General features: G+C 49.5%; 7 protein-coding genes across 7 annotated transcripts; 3 read left to right on the top strand and 4 right to left on the bottom strand.

Annotated features, from left to right (window-relative positions):
- Positions 1–799: 799 nt before the first annotated feature.
- PENARI_c043G11509 (uncharacterized protein) lies at positions 800–3,298 on the bottom strand (the record flags this gene model as incomplete). The annotated part of the gene is made up of 14 exons (XM_022637223.1): positions 800–823; positions 877–1,121; positions 1,197–1,269; positions 1,336–1,414; positions 1,481–1,670; positions 1,733–1,811; positions 1,886–2,032; positions 2,097–2,230; positions 2,295–2,318; positions 2,369–2,408; positions 2,476–2,614; positions 2,681–2,742; positions 2,819–2,938; positions 3,011–3,298. 14 exons carry the CDS (start codon positions 3,296–3,298, stop codon positions 800–802), a joined length of 1,644 nt encoding a protein of 547 aa, XP_022482923.1.
- A 262-nt stretch (positions 3,299–3,560) lies between these two features.
- Positions 3,561–6,047, bottom strand: PENARI_c043G06094 (fungal specific transcription factor domain-containing protein; the record flags this gene model as incomplete). The annotated part of the gene is made up of 5 exons (XM_022637205.1): positions 3,561–4,501; positions 4,557–4,698; positions 4,796–5,074; positions 5,143–5,936; positions 5,996–6,047. The coding sequence occupies 5 exons, from the start codon at positions 6,045–6,047 to the stop codon at positions 3,561–3,563; spliced, it is 2,208 nt and encodes a 735-aa protein (XP_022482945.1).
- Positions 6,048–6,743: 696 nt separating this feature from the next.
- Positions 6,744–7,864, bottom strand: PENARI_c043G05623 (cupin domain-containing protein; the record flags this gene model as incomplete). Its single annotated transcript, XM_022637203.1, has 2 exons — positions 6,744–7,493; positions 7,556–7,864. The coding sequence occupies 2 exons, from the start codon at positions 7,862–7,864 to the stop codon at positions 6,744–6,746; spliced, it is 1,059 nt and encodes a 352-aa protein (XP_022482924.1).
- A 3,903-nt stretch (positions 7,865–11,767) lies between these two features.
- Positions 11,768–12,485, top strand: PENARI_c043G11853 (uncharacterized protein; the record flags this gene model as incomplete). The annotated part of the gene is made up of 4 exons (XM_022637224.1): positions 11,768–11,915; positions 11,970–12,051; positions 12,160–12,343; positions 12,444–12,485. The coding sequence occupies 4 exons, from the start codon at positions 11,768–11,770 to the stop codon at positions 12,483–12,485; spliced, it is 456 nt and encodes a 151-aa protein (XP_022482956.1).
- Positions 12,486–13,200: 715 nt separating this feature from the next.
- On the top strand, positions 13,201–13,479 carry PENARI_c043G04907 (uncharacterized protein; the record flags this gene model as incomplete). The annotated part of the gene is made up of 2 exons (XM_022637201.1): positions 13,201–13,275; positions 13,348–13,479. 2 exons carry the CDS (start codon positions 13,201–13,203, stop codon positions 13,477–13,479), a joined length of 207 nt encoding a protein of 68 aa, XP_022482948.1.
- A 1,961-nt stretch (positions 13,480–15,440) lies between these two features.
- Positions 15,441–15,671, bottom strand: PENARI_c043G06491 (uncharacterized protein; the record flags this gene model as incomplete). The annotated part of the gene is made up of 2 exons (XM_022637206.1): positions 15,441–15,448; positions 15,521–15,671. The coding sequence occupies 2 exons, from the start codon at positions 15,669–15,671 to the stop codon at positions 15,441–15,443; spliced, it is 159 nt and encodes a 52-aa protein (XP_022482930.1).
- Positions 15,672–19,253: 3,582 nt separating this feature from the next.
- On the top strand, positions 19,254–19,847 carry PENARI_c043G10483 (uncharacterized protein; the record flags this gene model as incomplete). The annotated part of the gene is made up of 3 exons (XM_022637219.1): positions 19,254–19,576; positions 19,638–19,655; positions 19,706–19,847. Coding segments are annotated over 3 exons (483 nt in total), but the record flags the coding sequence as incomplete, so codon positions are not given.
- Between the last annotated feature and the right edge of the window lie 717 nt (positions 19,848–20,564).

Here is a 20,564-nt window from a genome sequence, read left to right on the forward strand (position 1 = left end):
GTAAATTGATGATGTAGATAGATGTATGTTTTCAGGTCCTCGTCCAATGCCCCTGAATCTATACAGCTGGAGCCGCAGCTTCGCAAGATTACGTACGACATGTTTTTGCTTATTCTGACTGGAGGATATGTCCCGACAGTCATATTCTTCACCTCCAAAGGGTGGAGAAATACGAAATCGGAACTAAGCGGTGCTTCCGCTGCCAAGAGTTCGGTCGCACGGTCGTGCAAGGAAGTCCCCCGGTGCGGCCACTGCGGTGGCCAACATGAAGGAGCACGGTGCCTACCAGGTATCCGAGCCCACTATCTGGACTGCAGTGGTGAATATGCCAACGGGGACCACCTGTGCCTGAAGTTTGCAAGCCCACTCCCTCATAATGTTAGAAAAGAACCTTAGGATCCTACAGTTGAAAAAGCTCGCCAGTTTTTTTGACCTAGCAAGCTTTTTTTAAAAATACATAATATGAAAAAATGTTGTATTCTTCTGAATGAGCGCTAGGTGTTACTAGAACACTACCAGTAGATACTAAAGGGGCCTACCTAGCTCGCCAGGAGGATACCGATCTGCGCGACATGGGCACCCACACCCTCCATTATTGATGCCTAGATCAGGCTCGACATGTGGTAAACATGCTATTACTCCGCAAAAGCGGTATGCGGTTACCAAGATTGGACCTACTTAGAAAAAAGTCGTTGGGCCACTTAGTGATAGAAGCCTTACTGCGATACGCTGCGTATATCTCCCACATAATTATGATGCTCAACACCCCAATTCCTCATTTCCACGTGAAGTGCAGAAATTAATCCAACGAAGACAAACTAGCCTAATCAACCAAATGAATTAGCAAAGCAATCATCTCTAAGTTGCGACACTCACAATCGGTGCACGTTCCAACTGCAATGTTTCAAACGTGCGATTGATAATATCCGCCTTCTCCTGGTTTAAAACGCGTAGTGTGACGGGCAGTCGCGACGAAGGGTTCCCGGGCATCTCAGAGCGGCGCGTATATGTCAACGGATCGACGGGCTCCTGTGTGCCGGGGGCCCACTTGATCTCAAAAGCCCAGAGGATTCGCATCGCGGCGATGGCGAGCGAGCGCTCGGCAACATGGTAGCCTGGGCCTGATGTTGCGAGAGTATGTCTGCGTTAGCCGTATGGTCCAGACTCAAAAGAAATGGAGTTGGTATTTCACGTACAGATGCGACGTCCCGCGCCAAAGGCGAAGTGATCGCGTTTCGTCACGTCGGCAGAGTTGATGCTCTGCATTGTCTACAATCGAGAAACTCTTGTTAGCGGTGTTATATGACTGGGGATATTCGGATGGCCTCGGCTTACAGTTGTGTGATCATCGGCGTATCTTTCGGGCCAAAAGCAATCTGGGTCTTCATGTCTTTTCAGATCATGCGAAATAGCCCTATAGGGAAAAAATGTGTTAAGATGCTCGCCTTTCTCCCGAATCAAATGCCTAGCTCATACTTACCATGCATTAAGATGCAACCGGGCACCCTTAGGGATTCGTTGCCCGTTGTAGATGATGTCCTTTGTCGTAACATGGGGATGGCCGAGAGAAACAGGGGGACGCCATCGCCAGAGCTCCTTCATCACGCATCGAATGTACGGGATACGCTCGAGATCCGCGAACTCAGGAATACGATTGCCGACTACTGCTTCTGTGGTAGATTAATTGATGTCAGCGAATACGTTCAGGAGGTACCGTGTTAATCCTAAATACCAATCTCAGCCCGGGCCTTCCGCTGAACATCCGGGTATTGCAGCATCGCCTCCAAGAACGACCACGTGGAGATTTGACTCTGGTAGTTCATCGCAGTGTTAGGTTTATCTAGCTCGGGTGGCTAATTTATGAGAACACAGGGTAAGAGCTTACCGTGTCCGCAGCGCCGATAATAAGCTGAAGAGCCAGGTACGCTGCTTCCTCTTCGGTGTCGAAGCCGCCTCGGTTTGGTGCTCGAATCACTGAAGGAAGAAACGCATCGGTCATGTATTGCCCAGCGAAGTCGGGGTTTTTGAGCCTCTATTCGCTCCCGGGTCGGGTTCGGTCAGATACGATCCTCACCCTCGTAACAGTTGAGTCATACCTGTAAGCGCGCAAGACACCATTCTAGATCTCGCTTGAATCTCCGCCTGGCATCTCGCTCCCACGGCTTGAGGGAGAGCGGTAGCTGGTTTAGCCATGTGAATATATCAACCATGTGCATTCCGGGGATTGTTCCTGTAGGACGCAACGTTAACAGTCGCGAACATCATTTACAAGCTTCATTATGACCCTGACGTACCAAGGATCTGTGCGAGACCCGTCTCTGTACTCAAATATTAGTCGAGTAATGCTGTAGAATGAGAGGAAACGCACCATGAATGTACTCGATGACGGGATCCTCTGCATCAGGTATCTAGATCAATAGGTATTAGTACATTACGCGAACCAAAGTGCAAGACAATTCAATCCAATACACCTACGTCCATCCCAAAGGTCTGCGTCGCAAATGCGCTATACGTATAGCGAGCAATCGACCGCAAAATCCGAGTCCCATCCAGATCAGTCTCCGGGCTATTCGTAATATCGTACAGGAACCTTGCTGTTTCATAGTGCAGAAACCTGTAAGTACTGTGAGTATGACATAGTTGTTCACAATGAAACTGGATAGTGGCAGGTCAAACTCACGGCAACCCAGCATCTGCCCGTGGAACGCTGGTCAGATATGCGTTGATCACGCGTCGCTGGGTCTGACAACAGAGGGACAGAGTCAGCATCAACAGGACAATACAATAACGGTATTACGGGGCGTTTGAGTCGTCTTACTTTCCACCGCGGGTCACTCCCATGAAGCAAAAGAACATTCAGCTGATTGCAGATGAGCTCGTTGCTGACGATCCAGCGCGGCCTCTCGGACGATATCGCCGATGAGCGATCCAGAATTTCCTTGCGGAGAGACAGGAGTTAGTACCGGCGCTGGAAGAAAGAAACAAAAGAGCCCCGCTCCGCTCCACTCACCTTGACAGCACGATCCGAGTTGAGGAAATACTCCGTTACTGGACCGAGGCGCACGCGAAACACTTCGCCGTGCTCGCGAGCCCAGCGATGCATCAGCAAATGCTGTAGGCTCTCCTTGCTTGCTGTGATGACCTCTGACAGGTTTCCTAGGATGAGATTGCCCTTAGGTTGAGGCGGGAGGGGTGGCTTTTTAGCACCAGCAGCGTGGCTCTGGAGAAATGTAAATAGGGCTGCTCCAAGCAGAAGGCAGAATGCGGCCAGGAGTGGCCAGTAAGAGGGAGATGACATCTTGCTTTTGTCCATCTTCAGAATTAAGGCGGTTGTCTTATACCTTGATAGAACTCTCTGATGGCCATGGCCACTCTATATATGTAACTATGCGTATCGGATACAATACATGATCTGCATCCTATCCGATGTGGGGTGCAGGGAGCAGCTCGCTGGTAACGTATGGCAGGATGAGCAAGGTCCGAGCCGAGTGGGTTGCCCCACCCCCACATACAGTTGTGCGTAACCGATTAAACTGTAGTTAAGTATTCATCATTCAAGTCTAACCACTCGCAGATCCCCGGCTGATGAGCCCCTCAAGCACCTCCGCAAATAGCCGGCTGATCCCCCATACCTGGTCCGAGAGAAGGATCTGATGTGTTTCGACTAGGATTCGATGCATGCCACTCGGCTCTTCCAGATTTCCTACTCCCGCAATCCGGATACGGGGATTACCAGAGGCTTGGATCCATCGCTCTTTCTCAGCCGCGTCAACTCCACCATCCCAGTCAATGCAGCAGCAGTACATCTCCTCATTAGCGATAGCGGATGCATCTCGGCCAGTGGGACGTGCCACCAGATCCAGAGAGAAAAACGTCCAGATGGTCAAGAATGCGACAAAGAGATGATGGTTCTCACTATGAGCCGCACTCTTCCTTCGCCGCACGAGGCAGAACAGTGTGATGGCGTGCATTACCGCCCTGCGGGCATTCTGAATGTCGGCGTGTAGCCAAGTGCAGAGACTTTCGCGGGCTGCCGTCGTACACTGCTTGGTAGCCATCCACCCAATGTACTCGCACATAGGGTGTAGTGGCAGAATGAGTAGTATCGAGATGTGGTGATACAGCTTTATTAGCTGTGATGCGTCACTCTGCTGGTAAGTGGGGATATTGCTGCAGATTGCACTGATGGCTTCAAAGGCGGTGCTCCTCCATTTCGCACGATGGATTACAGGGAACAACGGCTTCGATGGAGTCAACTCATTCCCAGTCGCCGCTGCCCCATAATCATCCCCAAATGGCAAGTCTAAACTATGGTGCTGTCCAGGCTGGTCTACATCTCTCTGAAGTATGTAGCGATTGACACTGGTTGCCGTATGCCACTGATAGAATACTGCAGTCATCGCGATTGATCGCGAGAAGAGTCCAAAATCTTTTGACCGTACTATCTCCTCGAGCTTCAGGGGATCTAAAGCGTCCTTGAGCCTCACTTCCCGGACATAGCCTAACTCACGGTTAGCAAACCTGTAGAGCAAAGAGAGCGGCAGGCGACAAGTTACTATGTGAACTGTTCAACTGCCGGGATAGCGCCGCCGCATTCAGATCCCATAGTGTGTCGGGGCAAGGTAAGCTGGGATCAAGGTCGTCCAGACTCATCATTGGTGGGACGCTGGCGTGCAGGCTAAACTGACAGTCGACCAACTGCAACAGGAAATAAGTTTCATTAGTCAAAAAAAATATTTAAATGGCAGATAGCGGTTGATAGGCGAGAAACACTGTGAAATCGAAGGAAACACACCCAGATTGCATACGTCAGTCTTCTGGAGAGCTCTCTACCAAGCCACCTGGAAACCGCTTCGGCATGGCAACTAGCATGTGAGCCATTATCCTGCTTCTGGAGCAGGTCTTCCCGGCGCATTCTGGAGTGTAGGCCACGGCACACTGTTATTAGCATGGCCCGCTGAAACTGGACCTTCAAGGCGATGTGTCGGGAGCCATCAAAGGCCATCTGGATTTGGTTCAAAAGTGCTGCCTGCGCAAAAGGGATTTCGATAGTCTGATGAATATTTTCCTCCACCTGTACAAGATCAAGACGAACTGAAGTTAGCGGGCTTTGTTTCGTTCGCTCATGAGCGGGCGATATACCAGGTCATCGAGTGCTTTGCGCAGTATTTCCCCCAGGACGGAGGACAGTGCACGGGCCCGTGGAATTTTGGAAAACCGACTCCCAATGGTGACAACTGCGAGTATGAGCAACGGGGGTGTGTCGGACACGTTGAATGTTGCTTTGTGAAGAAGAGGTAGGGTTGGTTGGTAGTGTTCAAAGTATAGCTGGACAAAGGTGTTGATAGCTTCCGGGTTGTTCAAGAGCCCTTTGATGCCTGGATTACATGTCAAAGATTGCGCGCACTGTGTTTTTGCAATTAACGCCGTCAACTCCGTCACTTGACTCTGTCGAACTCGAGGAACATGGCCGTGATCCTCCATTGCCAGGGTATCATCCAAACTGAGGAAGCTCATAATTGGCCTCGGGGGTCTAGTTGAGTCTTCCCACCCATTCATGGCTTTATTGCCATCATGTCTAAGCTCCGTTGATCTTGCTGGTCGAGATTTCTCCCACAAATTTGGCTGAACCATCCCGGACCCGCCGTATGTATGCCATGGGTCTGACGGGCCAGGCAGCTTATCCCTGGCTGGTTGATCGACGGAGTCAGCAACAAGCGTCTCTGTATCCACTTGTCCGGTCGCAGTACCATGCGGCCCCGAGATATCATCGAGGTCAAGTTGAGGTCCATTCCCAGGGAAGCCCAAAAGGTCAAGAAAGTCCATGCTGAGCCCTTGCGGTGGCGTGAAGTTTCGAATAGACCAGTCAAACATAGGAGCGTATGTAGCATTTAAAGCAGAAATTTCCATAGGTGATGGCTCAGCCTCCGGGTGCCCTGGTATCATTAGCGAGTGACCCCTTCTTCAAACCCCCTGTGTTCCCGTGAAAACCTACCTGGGTCGACTGATAGCAGCGGCGTTGGCAAGGCGGAGATATGCTGCCCCATGCTGCTATTTTCACTATGCTGGGATACCTCCAACTGACCCTGGACTAGCGGCGAGGGGTCAAGCAGCTGGTGGTCAGCGCGAGACGTCACATTGGACTGTAGCGGATTGGCCGATCTCTGCGCGGACCTTTGTGTACAAGAAACCCCCTTCTTGATACACCGAGTACACGGGAAAGAGGGGGAGCAACGGACCTTGGCTTTGGCACAGCTGTCGCACGCTCCTCGAATTCGCGCCCGTGGTTCTTTGGGTTTGCCCTGGGTCACTGTGAAGCAGCTTATTCTTCTGTGCCTATTTAACAGATCACTGGTACGTATTAGAAAGCGACTCAAAAAGACCAGCTTGGGAATGTACTATCTGTTGAACGCTTTCCCACAGGAGCCGCATTGGTGTGGACGTTGATTGACGTGGGATGACCGGTGACGGGTCAAGTGCTCGCGACGCGTAAATTGGCGAGCACAGAATTCGCATGTCAGTTTGATTTCATCATGGGTCGACATGGTATGGAAGCGATGTGTGACAGGGGGGTTTGTGGGAAGGAACGGAGAGAAGAGGTTGATAAGGATGGGAAGGACCATGCGGGGAAATTACATAAAGTCTGGGGTTAAAGTTCGGAGATTCCGGGGGCTGTTTCCCTGGTCAAATCACAATTTCCATTATAAACAATTTACAACCTCAGAAAAAACAGTTCTAGTACTTCATTCACCTCTTAATCCAAGGATGATCCCCATCTCTTTGCTAATCTGCTGGAACTGTGCCAAGTCGACAGCTCCTTCGATTTCAGGAATGATGGGCAACTTGTATTCATGTCCTGTCCTGGCGAACAACTCCACCAGTCCTCCTCCACTCGCAAAAACATATAATTTTGCGTACCGACTCCGGTAGCGTAGCTCAAACCTGCTACCCTTTGGCACATACAGCGTCTCCGCCGCCGTGAGCGTCACCACCGCGGCATCAACCTGGAACTCAAACGTCCCCTCGATGATGTGGAACGCATGATGGACGGAAGGAAACACCAATCCAGCAGCTAGAATCTCATTTTGATGAAACGAAGATCCCTCTAGGCTCCCAATCGCAAACTTCCCACCGGATTCCTTTGTCGTCGCTAGGACGCGCACGACTGACCCGCCGAAACGGTAGGCTGGCTCGGTACCAGCACGGAGGAAATAGGGTCGCAGCGCCGCCGGCAGCACGTTATCTTTCCCTTCAACCCAGGGCTGCGGCTCGAACGCTTGGATGTGCGGCTGAGGTACCATGTCAAAGCGCTCGGCGGCTTCCTTGAGCCGCGGGATGAGAACTTCCAACGGATTGCGGTCATCAGTGGCTGGCCACATTGCTCCTGCGTAGGGCTCGCCCAGGAGCCGAAAGAACTCCTCCCAGCCGCCCGGGACGATAAGTCCAATGAACTCGGACCGGTCGCCGAGGATCTGGTATTGGTGGATGACTCCCTATTACTTTGTGTCAGCGTGTTACAAGTGTATCTGGAATGAAGGATGTTCGTTATACATACCGGGGGAACACTGGCGAAATCACCGGGCCCCATGGTGCGTGCCTGGCTGTTAGCCCACACATTAACATGGCCCTTGAGACACAGAAACACATCGTGTGCTTCGCGATGGTAGTGGAAGCCAATGGGGTCACCACCAGAACCGCCAGTGCTTACAAGAGCGATTGCACCATCGCTGACTTTGCCTGTGACGAGCAGGCGCATTGCAGATTTGGAGAACGGGATGTAGTATATTTCGCCACATAGGGACTCCAGCGCGTATGCCTTGCCTGCCTCCACCGGGGGAGTGGTAGATGGTTTCATGGTAGCCATGCTTTCGCTGTTTCTCGACTTCGAAATGGGGCATTCCAAAACGGCATTAAACATGCCTAGCAAGTATGACTTGCAAGCCGCCTCAATTATATAACTAATACGACGGGAAGGCCGCACGGGTCCTGCGCCGGGGAGCCCCCAGCCCCACATCGGTAACCCACGGACGGTTTCCGACACTAAGGAACATGTAGACTTCCGCATAACCCCATTTTGGGTCGAAGGTTCCGACCCAGAACCCAGCTTTCGACCCAGTTTCGACCCAGTTTCGACCCAGCTTTATGCATAAATATGCATAAATAGGACTAACTAGGAAGGTCTTGGCATATGTATCCTTATGCATAAAGCTGGGTCGAAACTGGGTCGGGCAATGCCAAGAATGGGTCGAAAGCTGGGTTATGCGGAAGTAGGAATATGTTGAGTACTCGGGGGCATTCTGCCATCCGTTCCGGGAAAGGCGGAATCTACGGAACGGAACAACCAGGGCCCCGACTCCCCAACAGTCCCAACCCAACCACAACGTAAACAAACAATAGAACAAACCAGAGTGACGAACATCACCCTAATAAAACTTACAATTGCTTTCTCTTTACATTAGGTTCAAAATTGCTTCTTTTACAACTGTGATCCTGAACAAAGGTATATGAACTCAAGAATAAAGATAATATAAAGCTTGTCAACCAAAACGACCGATTACCGGAAATAGAAAGAGGTTGCCTTGTCAGGTCTTTAAACTTAGAGATCGTTCCTGAGTTTCGACATGCCACCGTGAAACCATTAGACCATCGTGAAAAAACGGAGTATCACTTTTCTCTTGTCAACTTTCCCGGACTTGTGAAGCCCCGCTCCACAAGAGCGATGGTTCACAAAAGGGATGCGCGAATGTCGCTCGACGCGCACAAGCTCGACGATCGGCCGACTGATTGATGTGCGAGGCAAAGGGCCGGGGGCCAAAATACGTCATCTCTGTTGAGATATTGGCTCAGCAAGCCTGAGGCCTCAACATCTCTGAATTCATGCGCAATGGCCATGTAGGGCTCGTTGGATGCTTTGTACCATGGAACTCTTGCAGTTCCATCGCACTCTCGCTTATTGTATTTTTACTACTACAAAGAGCTGTAAAAGTACCTCTTCAGAGAGTCAGAATTAAAACACCTCACTTTCATGACATACACTTTGCCAAGAGAACCCTCATAGTCAGACATTTCAATAATATGTTGAGATTCCTGCATGAATAACGTATTTCACTACCGAGCCGCCACCCTACCTAGAAACGCGTCAATTAATTAGACTCTCTTTATTCAACCACGCACCATGCCACCAATTCGCTCTCAAAGCTCTCGAAATCGTACAGAGCAAGAGGGTAGGATCTTATTAGCTATTCAGGCTATCAAGAAACAAGAAATAAGCTCTATTTCTTGCGCTGCTCAGACTTTTGAAGTACCGCGTTCAAGTCTACGCGGTCGCCTCTCTGGCTGTACAGAACGCGCAATTTCTCGCGCCAATTCCCATAAATTGACAGAAATTGAAGAAGAATCACTTCAAAAATGGATTCTCTCTATGGATTCTCGCGGTGCAGCCCCTAGACCTTCTACCGTACGAGAAATGGCGGATCTATTACTCGCGGCGCTTGGATTTACCCCCCTTTTTTCGGTCGGCGAAAATTGGGTTACAAAATTCGTGAAAAGGCATCCAATCCTATCATCTCGGTTCTCAAAACGGTACGATTTCGAGCGTGCGCAATGCGAAGACCCGAAGACTATTAGAGATTGGTTTTCTCTCGTCCAAAAGACTATACTTCAATACGGCATCGACCCCGACGATATCTACAACTTTGACGAGACTGGTTTCGCAATGGGCTTAATTTCAACCGCGAAGGTAGTTACAAGAAGGGAATACTACGGTCGGCGAGCACTTTTACAACCCGGAAATCGCGAGTGGGTTACTACAATTGAGTGTATAAATTCCTCGGGATACGCGCTTCCTCCGTGCGTGATCTTTAAGGGCAAAGTCTATATTGAATCTTGGTTCGACGGCCTTCCGGACGATTGGCGCTTCGAGGTTAGTCCAAAAGGGTGGACTTCTAATGAAATTGGCATTCGGTGGCTTGAAAAGCTCTTTATTCCGTCTACTTCTTCGCGCACGAAGGGGAAGTATAGACTTTTGATACTCGACGGCCACGGAAGTCATTTAACACCGAAATTCGACGAAATTTGCGAGAAAAATAATACTATCGCAGTTTGTATGCCTCCGCATTCGTCTCACCTTTTACAGTCTCTCGATATCGGCTGTTTTGCGGTATTAAAGCGTGCTTATAGTCGGCTTGTCGAAACAAAAATACGTGTCGGAATCTACTATATTGATAAGCTAGACTTCCTCGAAGCCTACCCGTCCGCGCGAATTGAGGCATTTAAATCGGAGACTATTAAGAATAGCTTCGCCGCCGCTGGTCTAATGCCTTATAACCCCGATCGAGTGATCTCGAAGCTTAATATTTGCCTTCGAACCCCGACACCCCCTCGAGTCGAGGAAGCGAGTGGGAGCCAAAAACGCCTTCGAACCACGTCCAATTACAAAAGCAAGCTTCCTCAATTAAGGCTTTGCTAAAACAGCGCTCAAAAAGCCCACCAAGCCCGCTTAATTCCGCGATAAATCAGGTTTTAAAGGCTTGCCAAAGCACAATGCATTCCACAGCTTTACTCGAGAAAGAAGTAAGCGAATTATGCGCTGAAAACGAGAGGAAGAAGCGAAAAAGGACTCGGTCTACAAGGCAAATGCCTTTAAAAGAAGGCCTCTCAGTTTTAGAGGCCTCTTCATTAATAGCGCAGCCGGAGCAAGCAATTTTAGCACAGGTCTCCGTGAGGCAAGACCGGCTCCCGCGCCTTTACAGCCGCGTACGAGGGCCTTACCGAAGTGTGGAGCGTGTGGAAATGAAGGTCATAAAAGAAATGCATGTCCAAATAGACCTCCTTTTTAGTTTATTGAATTTAATGGCGTTTTGGTTGAAATAATTGCATTTTAATTACATACATGGAGAGAGGGTGGCGGCTCGGTAGTGAAATACGTTATATGGTGTATACCAGATATATCACGCATGAATCAGTCAGCGTAAATCCTTCCTCAAAAAGAGTATAGTTCAGGAGAAATCCTTCCATTTAAATAGAGTCTCTTTCTCAATGAGAAAGAGATCAGACTTAAACACCTCTCTGGAATAGACTGTTTGCATGCTGTATTCTTCTTTCTCTACTAGGAGACATCGTAAATCTCAACACAATATTTATTCAACCACAACACTTTTTTTCCACATTTGTTGGAAAGCTCAGAGATCCCAAAAGTAAACAGAGTAAAATCCAGAGAATTGAAAAAGAAAATCAAAGAACAACGTATCTCAACTGGTCATAAGTTCGAAAGTTGAGTCCAGTCAACAAGGATGGCCAAGCTTCAACGGGTTGACGAGTTGAGTACCCCGGTACCCGCGACCGCGGCCTGGCGCTTCCGCAGCCTAGACGGACAGAACCACACACAGCTCAGACAATCAACACTCGAGCGAGGCCAAAACAATTCCGTGACCATTAGATGAAAACGTGAGCGCTCATCGTAAAATCAAAGAGTGAACAGTCTCCATTGCCTCAATATTATGACCGTAGATTCAGCAGTGAGCCAACATTTCTTAACAGACTCACTTTGACTCATTCTCGACATGACTCGAGCATGTTTTCACAGAGATCATCCAAGTATTTCCCTGCAAATAGTTGCGGTAGAATGAAGGCATGGGTTGCAACAGGCCTCACTTAAGATAGGCATCGTGTCCAACGTTTAGTAGAGCACGTACGCGACAGGAGCCGAGAAGCCTATAAATACGTCCTCTCCCCCCAGCAAATTGTTCTGCAACGTTGACACTTGGCGATGCAGAGTCGAGCAGGCCTTCGGTCTGAGGCACCTGATAAATTCTTCCTTTTGACCTACTGGATTTTCGCTGTACTGACATCTCAAGTTACATTATGGACCGACAAGCTAGAAAGTGCTTGTGAGAATGTGATTCCCACCAGGTCCAGTATGCCACCATGCCAGCCGATCAAAGAAGCAGATTTGGGCTAGCTGGTCAAAGTACCTATGCGAACTCCTGTCCACCATAGCAGCCGACCACTGTCCGCTCCTGAATATATTGATGCAAAAGAGCGGCTTTCGAGGTAAGTAAGTCTCAGCGCGACCCTAGCCGAGACTAGACTGACCTCAAAGACGATGCGAAACAAACATCCATGCATTGTCTCGCCGATCGACAAGCTAATGATGGACAGGAAACCGTTGACAGCGCACCACAGTGAGCTGGACCCAGCACTGCCAGTGCTCCGCGCAAAGTCACGGCTTACACGCCATTTCTGGCCGTCAATTCAACCCATGCAACATGTCCTGAAATTCTGCAAACCAGGACCGCGGGCCAACAGCAGGACACAAGCGCCAGACGTCGTTGTCCACGATGCGGTGAGTGGAATATTGCGCCTCTTGCTGCGCCGGGTCCGATGATTTGTGCCAATTCTGTGCCGCAGACACAAACACCACTGACATATCTATGCCGTTGTAGGAGCAGCCCATCGCCGACTGCGACAATTCTTGTGGCGAGTAACCTATTCCCGCCGAGTCAGATAAGATCAAGGGGCAGCTACTTCTACCGCATTGCGTTCAAGCAGGAGATGACTACCTTGCTATTCCGCGTTGATATTATCAGTCTATTCTACCGAATGATTAAGGGCCCGGGACCAATGGACTCAAGCGATTCTGTCTTTAAAGAATGGGAAGAGCTCGTGCGGCAAATTATTCGACGGATGACGCGCCATCGCGTCTTCCCTCTCCACACCGCCTTCACACCATGAACAGCGGAGTGCCTCAATCTCTCGTCGTCTACGCGAAGCGGTCTCCCAATACAACTGTACAATTTCTTGTCACGCGTGAGTTCGTCACGCGCCTTTGCAGACTTGTGAACTTGCCGGTGCATCCAGCGCGGCTTCTCGAGCGACAGCCGGAGAGTGCGACGAACCTGGATACAATATGATGTCAGCAAGGCATATTGGTGACTGCATTGCCGAAGAGAACTGGCAGTGGTCTAGTTGGTAAGCTGGTATGATGACGATCCTAATTGACCATCGGTCTCCAGCATACATTCGGATTTTTCATGAACGGCGTCAAGTACAACACCTTGTCCAACTGGATCAACGCTTGCTGACTCGGATCTCACAACAGGAAGACACCCTCAGATTCTTACACTCGAATGCGAAGCGAGCAAATGTCTTGTCTGCTCGACCTTCCCTACATCAATACCATGGTTGGCTCTGTTTTTCCACATGACTACTGGTGGCATCGACGAGTCGCTACCTCGAATTTCGCCCAGTCGACTGGGTTCATCAGATCGTGCGCTGGTATGCCTACCTGATGCAAGACCCAACGGAGCGCATAGCAGTGTCTGTCTCTCGGCATTTGAACACCCACAGGGGATTATCCTTCTTCCGGTTTGGATCCCTGGCGTCCAGTGGGTGACCATCGTTGTCCTCAGATGGCGTCTGGCGTCTTTCGAGCCTAAAAATCCGAAGAAACAGGGAGGAGCCGATGCTTTGTCTTACTAGAGTCGTACATTTTACTGGCGAGGTTTTAGTCTGCTTGCATGGAGAAGGTGAGGCAAAAGTCCCGTCATTTCTAGCCGAATCAACTAACAATAGCCATGTCAGCTTCGAATCGATGGACAAGACCCCAAACGAAAGAGGGACCCTATGACCCAAGAACCAGGTCTGATAGAGTTCCCCTGATCCCTCTTACTCTCCGCGTTGCTGAGCTTGTCGACGTGCGAGCGAGCGGGAACAAGTGGTTCGGACATACATGGAGCTGCATGCTATCAGGAGTGTTTGTCTTCTACCTGTTGGACAGAAGGTTGGTAATATGATTCCTAAGCCCACGTTTCTCTATTCAAGCCCGAGCACTACGTGCAAGGCCAGTCCACGTTGGAGGTCACTGCAGCTGGAGGTCAGTCAAGGTATCCAATATCCTTTGTCCATTGAGACCGCCTTTTAACGTCTCGCAATTAGCGGCGCAAGCAGTTCTTACCAGGAAATCACCGACTTCTCTACCTCCCGAGCTCACTGCCCTTTGAGCATCGATGATATTTCCTCACACTCATCGCGCCGGAATATATCTGGCATATCACCGTTGCGCAACTGTGAAGGTGGGTTTAATGCGTGTAACAACACCATAACAGCCATCGGGTTGTAAGACCTCTTGGTCTCTCCCGTACAGTTTATACTGAAACTTCTACCCTAATAAGCCCTTATGCCATATTTGCTTGGGGAGGAACCTCAGCGGACGCCTGCTAGGCTTGCACGTGGATAAGATTAATCCAGCGCCGATATTGCCCAGCCGTGAACGGCGATGCTGGAGTGATGTTGTTATCAATTCTGGTTCCAGATGGCTAGTTGGACCCCGATCCGGCTTCAACCGTGCTATATCAGCAGCGGAGCATGCTGCATCTATGACTCGGGAATACATCAACAGAAAGTCGTGACTGCCACTTTGATCATTGTAGTGGATTTTTACGAGAGATTGGGTGGACTATGAATTCTAGTTACTGACGGGAATTATTCACAAAGTTGCGACGGCTCCTACATGCAGAAGGAGCGGATCAGATATTCCCGAGCCAAAGCTCCCAATGACATGTTGACCCCGAGAAAGCATCTCACACTAGAATGTAGGCAGTTTATTATAAGGTAGGTTCGAGCGACACACAGTATCCATGTAGGGAAACAGCTCTGAGTACGCAGAAACAGAGTCTATCGCATAACCATCTTGAACTGAGCCCACGATTCTTATTTTCGAGACACATCACATGGCTTTACACTTCGTAGTTCCGATCTTGAGCGTACAATATATTGCGTGATCATAGTTGAGCAACTTGTGAATTAGATCATCTCAACTGAGTTGAAGGCTGTATGTCAAGCGTGACCAACAGGGATCAAAGTTGCCCTGCGGAATAAAAAAAATGCTATTGAAGTTTCTATGATGTGGGTGACATGGCAAGAAACCGCGCTGCCTCCATGAGACGTTGACCACCTCTCCCTTCACCGCCCGACCATTCACTACAACGGTGAGTTTCGCTACACACATTTCACATCGACAAGACTGATCAACACCAACAATCAACCATTCACACATCAACACATCAACACATCAACGCATCAACACATCAACACATCAACACATCAACTCCAACTCTCACCAACTCTCACCAACATGTTTGCTCTACGCCTGAACGAAGGGTGCCAATTCCATTACGGCGAAAGGACTATCGGACCGCAAACTATCAGCGCAGAACATTTGGGGACCCCCCCTTTGACAAGAATGACACTTTAGTTGTTATCTTATCATTTTGGCCATTGTATCTGGGACGATCTATCTAGGGCTCATTCTATCTATCCAACGATGATCCTTCGGAAAAAGAAACAGATTATGAGGAGGTCGGGCAGGTCTTTGCTTCTTCGAGTACTATTGAAGACTCGAATACTGGTCTCTAACACCACGAAGAGGTGCCTACACATCGCTAGAGGCCTTGTTAGCGCGGCAATCCCCTGCAAAGCACGTTTGTTGACGCAGAGCTCGTCCTGCGAAGCACATTCTTACACTCGCGGGGCTCAGGGCAGCGAGGGAGCACATTTGATAACGCAGAGCCCATCCTGCGAGGCACACTTGTTGACGCAGAGCCCATCCTGCGAGGCACACTTGTTAACGCAGAGCCCATCCTGCGAAGCACACTTGATAACGCAGAGCCCATCCTGCGAGGTAGTCTTGTTGACGCAGCACCTCCCTGCGAGGATTATTGTTGACGCAGACCTATCCTGCGAGGTAGTCTTGTTGACGCAGCACCTCCCTGCGAGGATTGTTGTTCACGCAGACCTATCCTGCGAAGCACCTTTTTACGCTCGCGGGGCTCATGACAGCGAGGGAGCACATTCTTACATCGCCGGGCTCGTGGCAGCAACAGCCGTGGTCACGGAAGCTCTCAAGCCCGCAGGCAAGAGAGGGACACTATGATGCATCAAAGTGTGAGGACCAAAGTGTGAGGATGGAAGTCCTGAGAATTTTGGGCTGGGAATCCGCCCCCTTTTATAATTTTTCGGTCAAGTCTCTACCAAGGAACCATTGCGTCGAGGGTAGCGAGAATCACAGTCCTTTGGTTGGCGTTGAAGCAAGTTGAACGACGTTGAAACGGTGTCTGAAGACTTTGTGGCCTACAGACTCAAGTTTCGACCTGGGATCATTTCTCCCAAATCGTGCGTTGGGTACGGTGAACCACTTTCAACTGTTGGAAGAAAGCAACGCCGCAAAAATATGATTCCTACACATCATTGAGTTTGCAATTAAATCGCTCAACGCGGTGGCACTCTACATCTGCCTGTTCTAGCCACGCTCACCGTCCCTTTCATGAGGGTTGAAGCGCTTCAACAGATGCCGAAATAATATAATGGAAAATCGGTGGCCGGCAGAAACGCTGAAGTGTACCTGCGGTTGACTGGAGGACCCTTTCGTCTCGCTAGAATCAATCCTGTCCATTGCTAGCCCCGTGCCGCTGAATGTTGTTTCTTTCCTGGCTACTCGCAGCCAGCTAAAGTTGTCTTTACTAGAATCTCTACTCCCTGGCCGCACAGACACCGACATACTCTCAAACTCGGGATGAAGATTGTCTTTCTTTGGGGCGGCATGACAAAGGTCCAGAGCTTATTGGAGAGCCTTCCATAGGAAACTGAGCCTAGTTTCCAGGACAACCATGTGAACTGTTGCAACCAAGGTTAACGAGCTAGGTTCTCGTGATCGCCACCCCCTCACAAGATTGCAACGCTACTATCACATTGATGAGACTCTGGATACAAATAGCACCCGACGGACGAATCAAACACCATGCGCGAATTTAGACAGACGCAGGTACGGGGTGCGATGCAGATCCCAGCGACGACCCACGGGACAGTAGATCAAGGAGGTTCTATTTGTGGCCCAGAGGAGAAATTGAAAGGACTTGCGAAGGTCTAGACACGATCCACAAGCCCAAGCCTGATGGCCGTCAGTGTCCGATGGAACACAGCTTTGTTGCTTCGGAGGTACGGTCGAGGTACGGTCGAGGCAGTGAGGTATTTGGAATATCACGCGAATTCTGGCAACGGAATGGTAGGCTAAAACCCGATCCGTGGTTATGCTCTCCTGGTTGCTGTCACAGGAGAGCAAGTTCCCCTGTCAAGTGGCAAGCTGCTCCTTGTCTATCTGGTCTGTAGAACGTTCTAGAAGCTGTCTTCTGTCCTGCACCTTCCCCTGACGCTTATACTCTCTTTGAGCCCAACAAATACTCTCCATCTACCCAATTCGATCGCTAGTCTGATATGTCTAGCAGATGTCTTGTAGAAACTATGCCAATCATAGACAGACCACATGCGCTTATGTAAAAATGTCTCCGGTTTTTGCACTAAACCCGAGATCTAAACCCGAGGAACCGATTGGCTCCCGGACATGGATCGACGTTGTGGGCCGGCCCTCCTGCGGCCCCTAACCTTATTTCAAACATCCCTGCGCATCTTGATCATGTCTCTAGCGATAGAGGATCTTTCTAGTACTGCGTTGGTCCAATGTCCTGTACATGAGCAGGTTGAGACTGGTGATTCTATGCCAATTCTCTGGACTTCTTTTATAGGCTGTAGGACTTAATCACGAGCAACCTAGAAAGCAAGTGCGGCAGAAATCTGTAGATAAGCTTTTCTCGTCGATCATTCATGACAGCCGCATTCTCTCACCGAGTGAGTGACCGTTTCCATGGTTCATCGAAATTATATTTCAGGGGTCAGCGATTGATGGACGACCCCGGTAATGTTCCACCGTGTTTGGGGTAACTTTTGTCAAACCATGACTTTGTAACTCCCTCGCTATTGTTGTGATCCATTGTTGGGATTCCGAGGATTGATGCTTGTTCATATTTTGAACTAGCTTCATACATACAACCACTTAGAGATCTATCATGTTGCATCTTGATTGCTCAGCTGCCACATCTTCCGGTTGTAGCATCATCCAACAACACTAATTCATCGAGATAGTTACTATGGTTGCTTGGAGATCACAATGTAACGCGCATGCCAGCGAACTGCTGGTAGCATGGACGTTCTGCGCATCGGTATCTCAGCTTCCTCGCTGCAGAGACACGATGTACGTAGTCCCAAATCTGCGATGACGATCGTGTTTTTTCACACCGTGACTGACGGAGTAATGACATCGCGCGGCCTGTGATTGATGATCAGCTTGTAACAAACGGTGGAAGAAGGTCAGCTCATACCTCGTCTCCAACCTTTCGTCTTGGTTGATTCAATGCTGTCGATATGGCTAGGCTCGGCCGTTAAGATTGTTTGAAACCATTTTTTAATGTTGCTTTCCGCAGGCCTTTTATTTGGGAGAGTTGCCAATGAAGCTTTACGGCCGGCCGAGCGACGAACAGTTCCTGCTCGGTTTCGATTGCCTGAATGCTTAGGCGATCTGGCACTAGTGCGAAGTTGCTTGCGCAAAATATGGTACATTTTCCCTCGTAGAGATTCAACGCTTCGGTCCACCTGATATTGTTCATAATATGCGTCGGAGCGGGCTTTCCACGACAGCGCCCGATGGGCGTCCAGCCAGGAGAGAAGGTTCTTCTCCTCCCATTCCGACCAGACTACCTCGCTTCGAGTAGACATAGCGCTTGCATGAACTAACAGGAACCAGGGAGACCTTTTCAGGCAATGGCATGACTTGAACTCCGCATGGATGGGAAAGGTGAGCCTAAATCCCCTCCAGGTCCCGGTAAAAGCTGACATAGTACCCTTGGTTCATCAGAAATCTTCTAAAGGCTTGTGACATGACCCATGGACCACTCTGGACAGTCGATTCGGTCAGTCTGAGTTGTGAACTATCGACTCCGTATTTCAGAATCCCTGGGACTCCCAGCGTTCGAACAAATTCAGAGCTACAAGGACGACCAACCTTCAGTTTCGTACTTTTAAATATCTTGAACACAATGACTGTATGTGGAAATGAACGTAGCAATGAGTTTTCAGACTGGGCCCCACCGGGTACTGAGTAATGTAACAAGAAACAGACTTTAGAGGCAAATATTTTACCTTCCGATGAAGTCCTTTCCACTAAAGTTGAATGACTTTCGTGCCTGATTGGCTAGAACGTATTCCAAATCAAGCGACAATTGCAGTAAGTACGGAAGATAGTGGGCCTTGCAAACATCGATCACAAGCTCCGGTTTGGAGAAAAAACTCATTTTAAAAGCCTGAGCGACTTCTTCTGTACCATCCGACTTGCAAACTCGTTATCCCGCCTTGACTCAGATTCAACTATGGGTGGAATCCGAAAACTTCCGTTGACTGATCAACGACAAAGCTTTCGGAGACGATTACAACGTGCACTGTCCCTGTCATCCTCCGGGTCTGAGGATATCTGGATTCCGCCCAGATCTGCGGCGGGGGATACTACGGAGGACGAGTGTTCTAAGGAGGACGACTCTTTTGGCAACCACCGCAACGGAATGGCAGCGGATGATGGCCAGGAAAGTCTTCTGCACACCTGCAGTACGAGCCCGAGACCAGACGAAGAACTGGAACAACCCGGACAGGATCTCTCCGAGAACTGCAATATGATCGCCTTCCAATGTCTTGCAGAGTGAGTGTCAATCCGCTCCCTTGGAATGGTGTTCTATGATATGCTGACTTACAACGTTTAGACTAGATGTCCGAACGAAGTCAGTTGTGCGACCCACCAGAGAAAGAACACAGGCTGATTATTTTGCAGGTCCATGCAGAATTCATTGAATAACCAGAACAGCTGGATTGGAAACATTCGCAGTGATCTGGAGGAAATCCGCAGTCGGTTGGCTGTTGTGGAGACGGCTATTGAAATGAGGGCCAAAAAGGGGGAGAGCAATGCTACTGAGGGTAATACATCTAGACGATCGCTTCGGTCGCAGTAGTGATTCAGATCGGAAATATGATGAAATTAAGTCTATGGTCTAGAGCCGGATGTCAGCCTTGTTAGCTGAGGTATATTATTCCGTTGTGCTTTGCGAACAATTATATTTCACCTCGGCAGACTCTCGCTTGAAGTTGTATATAACCGCAGCCCTGCGGGAGGTCAGAAGAGAAAGCGTCGATAGGAATCCGGTGCGACGAGATGAACTTCCTATCGGCTGGAAGTCGCAACCTGATACGATAAAACATCCGATTAAGATTTTCGGGAGTTCAATGGCCTGGCGATCATTCAAGTCACACCGGACAATCATGGCCCACCCTGGCTGTGGGCCCCGCTGCTAACCAGCGGCCATGGAGGATCCTCTCTTCCCTCCAATTGGCGGAACAAAACCTGATCATCTATGTTCTTACGTGAAAATTCGTTCTACTATAGCGGAAGACAAATCAATTCGTACATTTATTTCCAATTTTACTGTTATCCTGGGATGGCGCTGGTGTTATCTATCTGCGTGGTGGTTATGTGAAATTGACTATGCAGTTCCGCCACATCCAAAGCTGTCCCAAGCCCTGAATCTGTCATGCTTCACGCACGCGATTCATACTGGTTGGCTGGAGTTGGCACCTGCTGAGTAACAAGTGGGTAATTACTCGATGCGGAGAATCCGGGTAGGGCATTGTGACCC

This window comes from Penicillium arizonense, assembly GCF_001773325.1.
Source record: "Penicillium arizonense strain CBS 141311 chromosome Unknown PENARI_contig043, whole genome shotgun sequence".
In the NCBI taxonomy this organism is placed as follows: Eukaryota; Fungi; Ascomycota; class Eurotiomycetes; order Eurotiales; family Aspergillaceae; genus Penicillium; species Penicillium arizonense.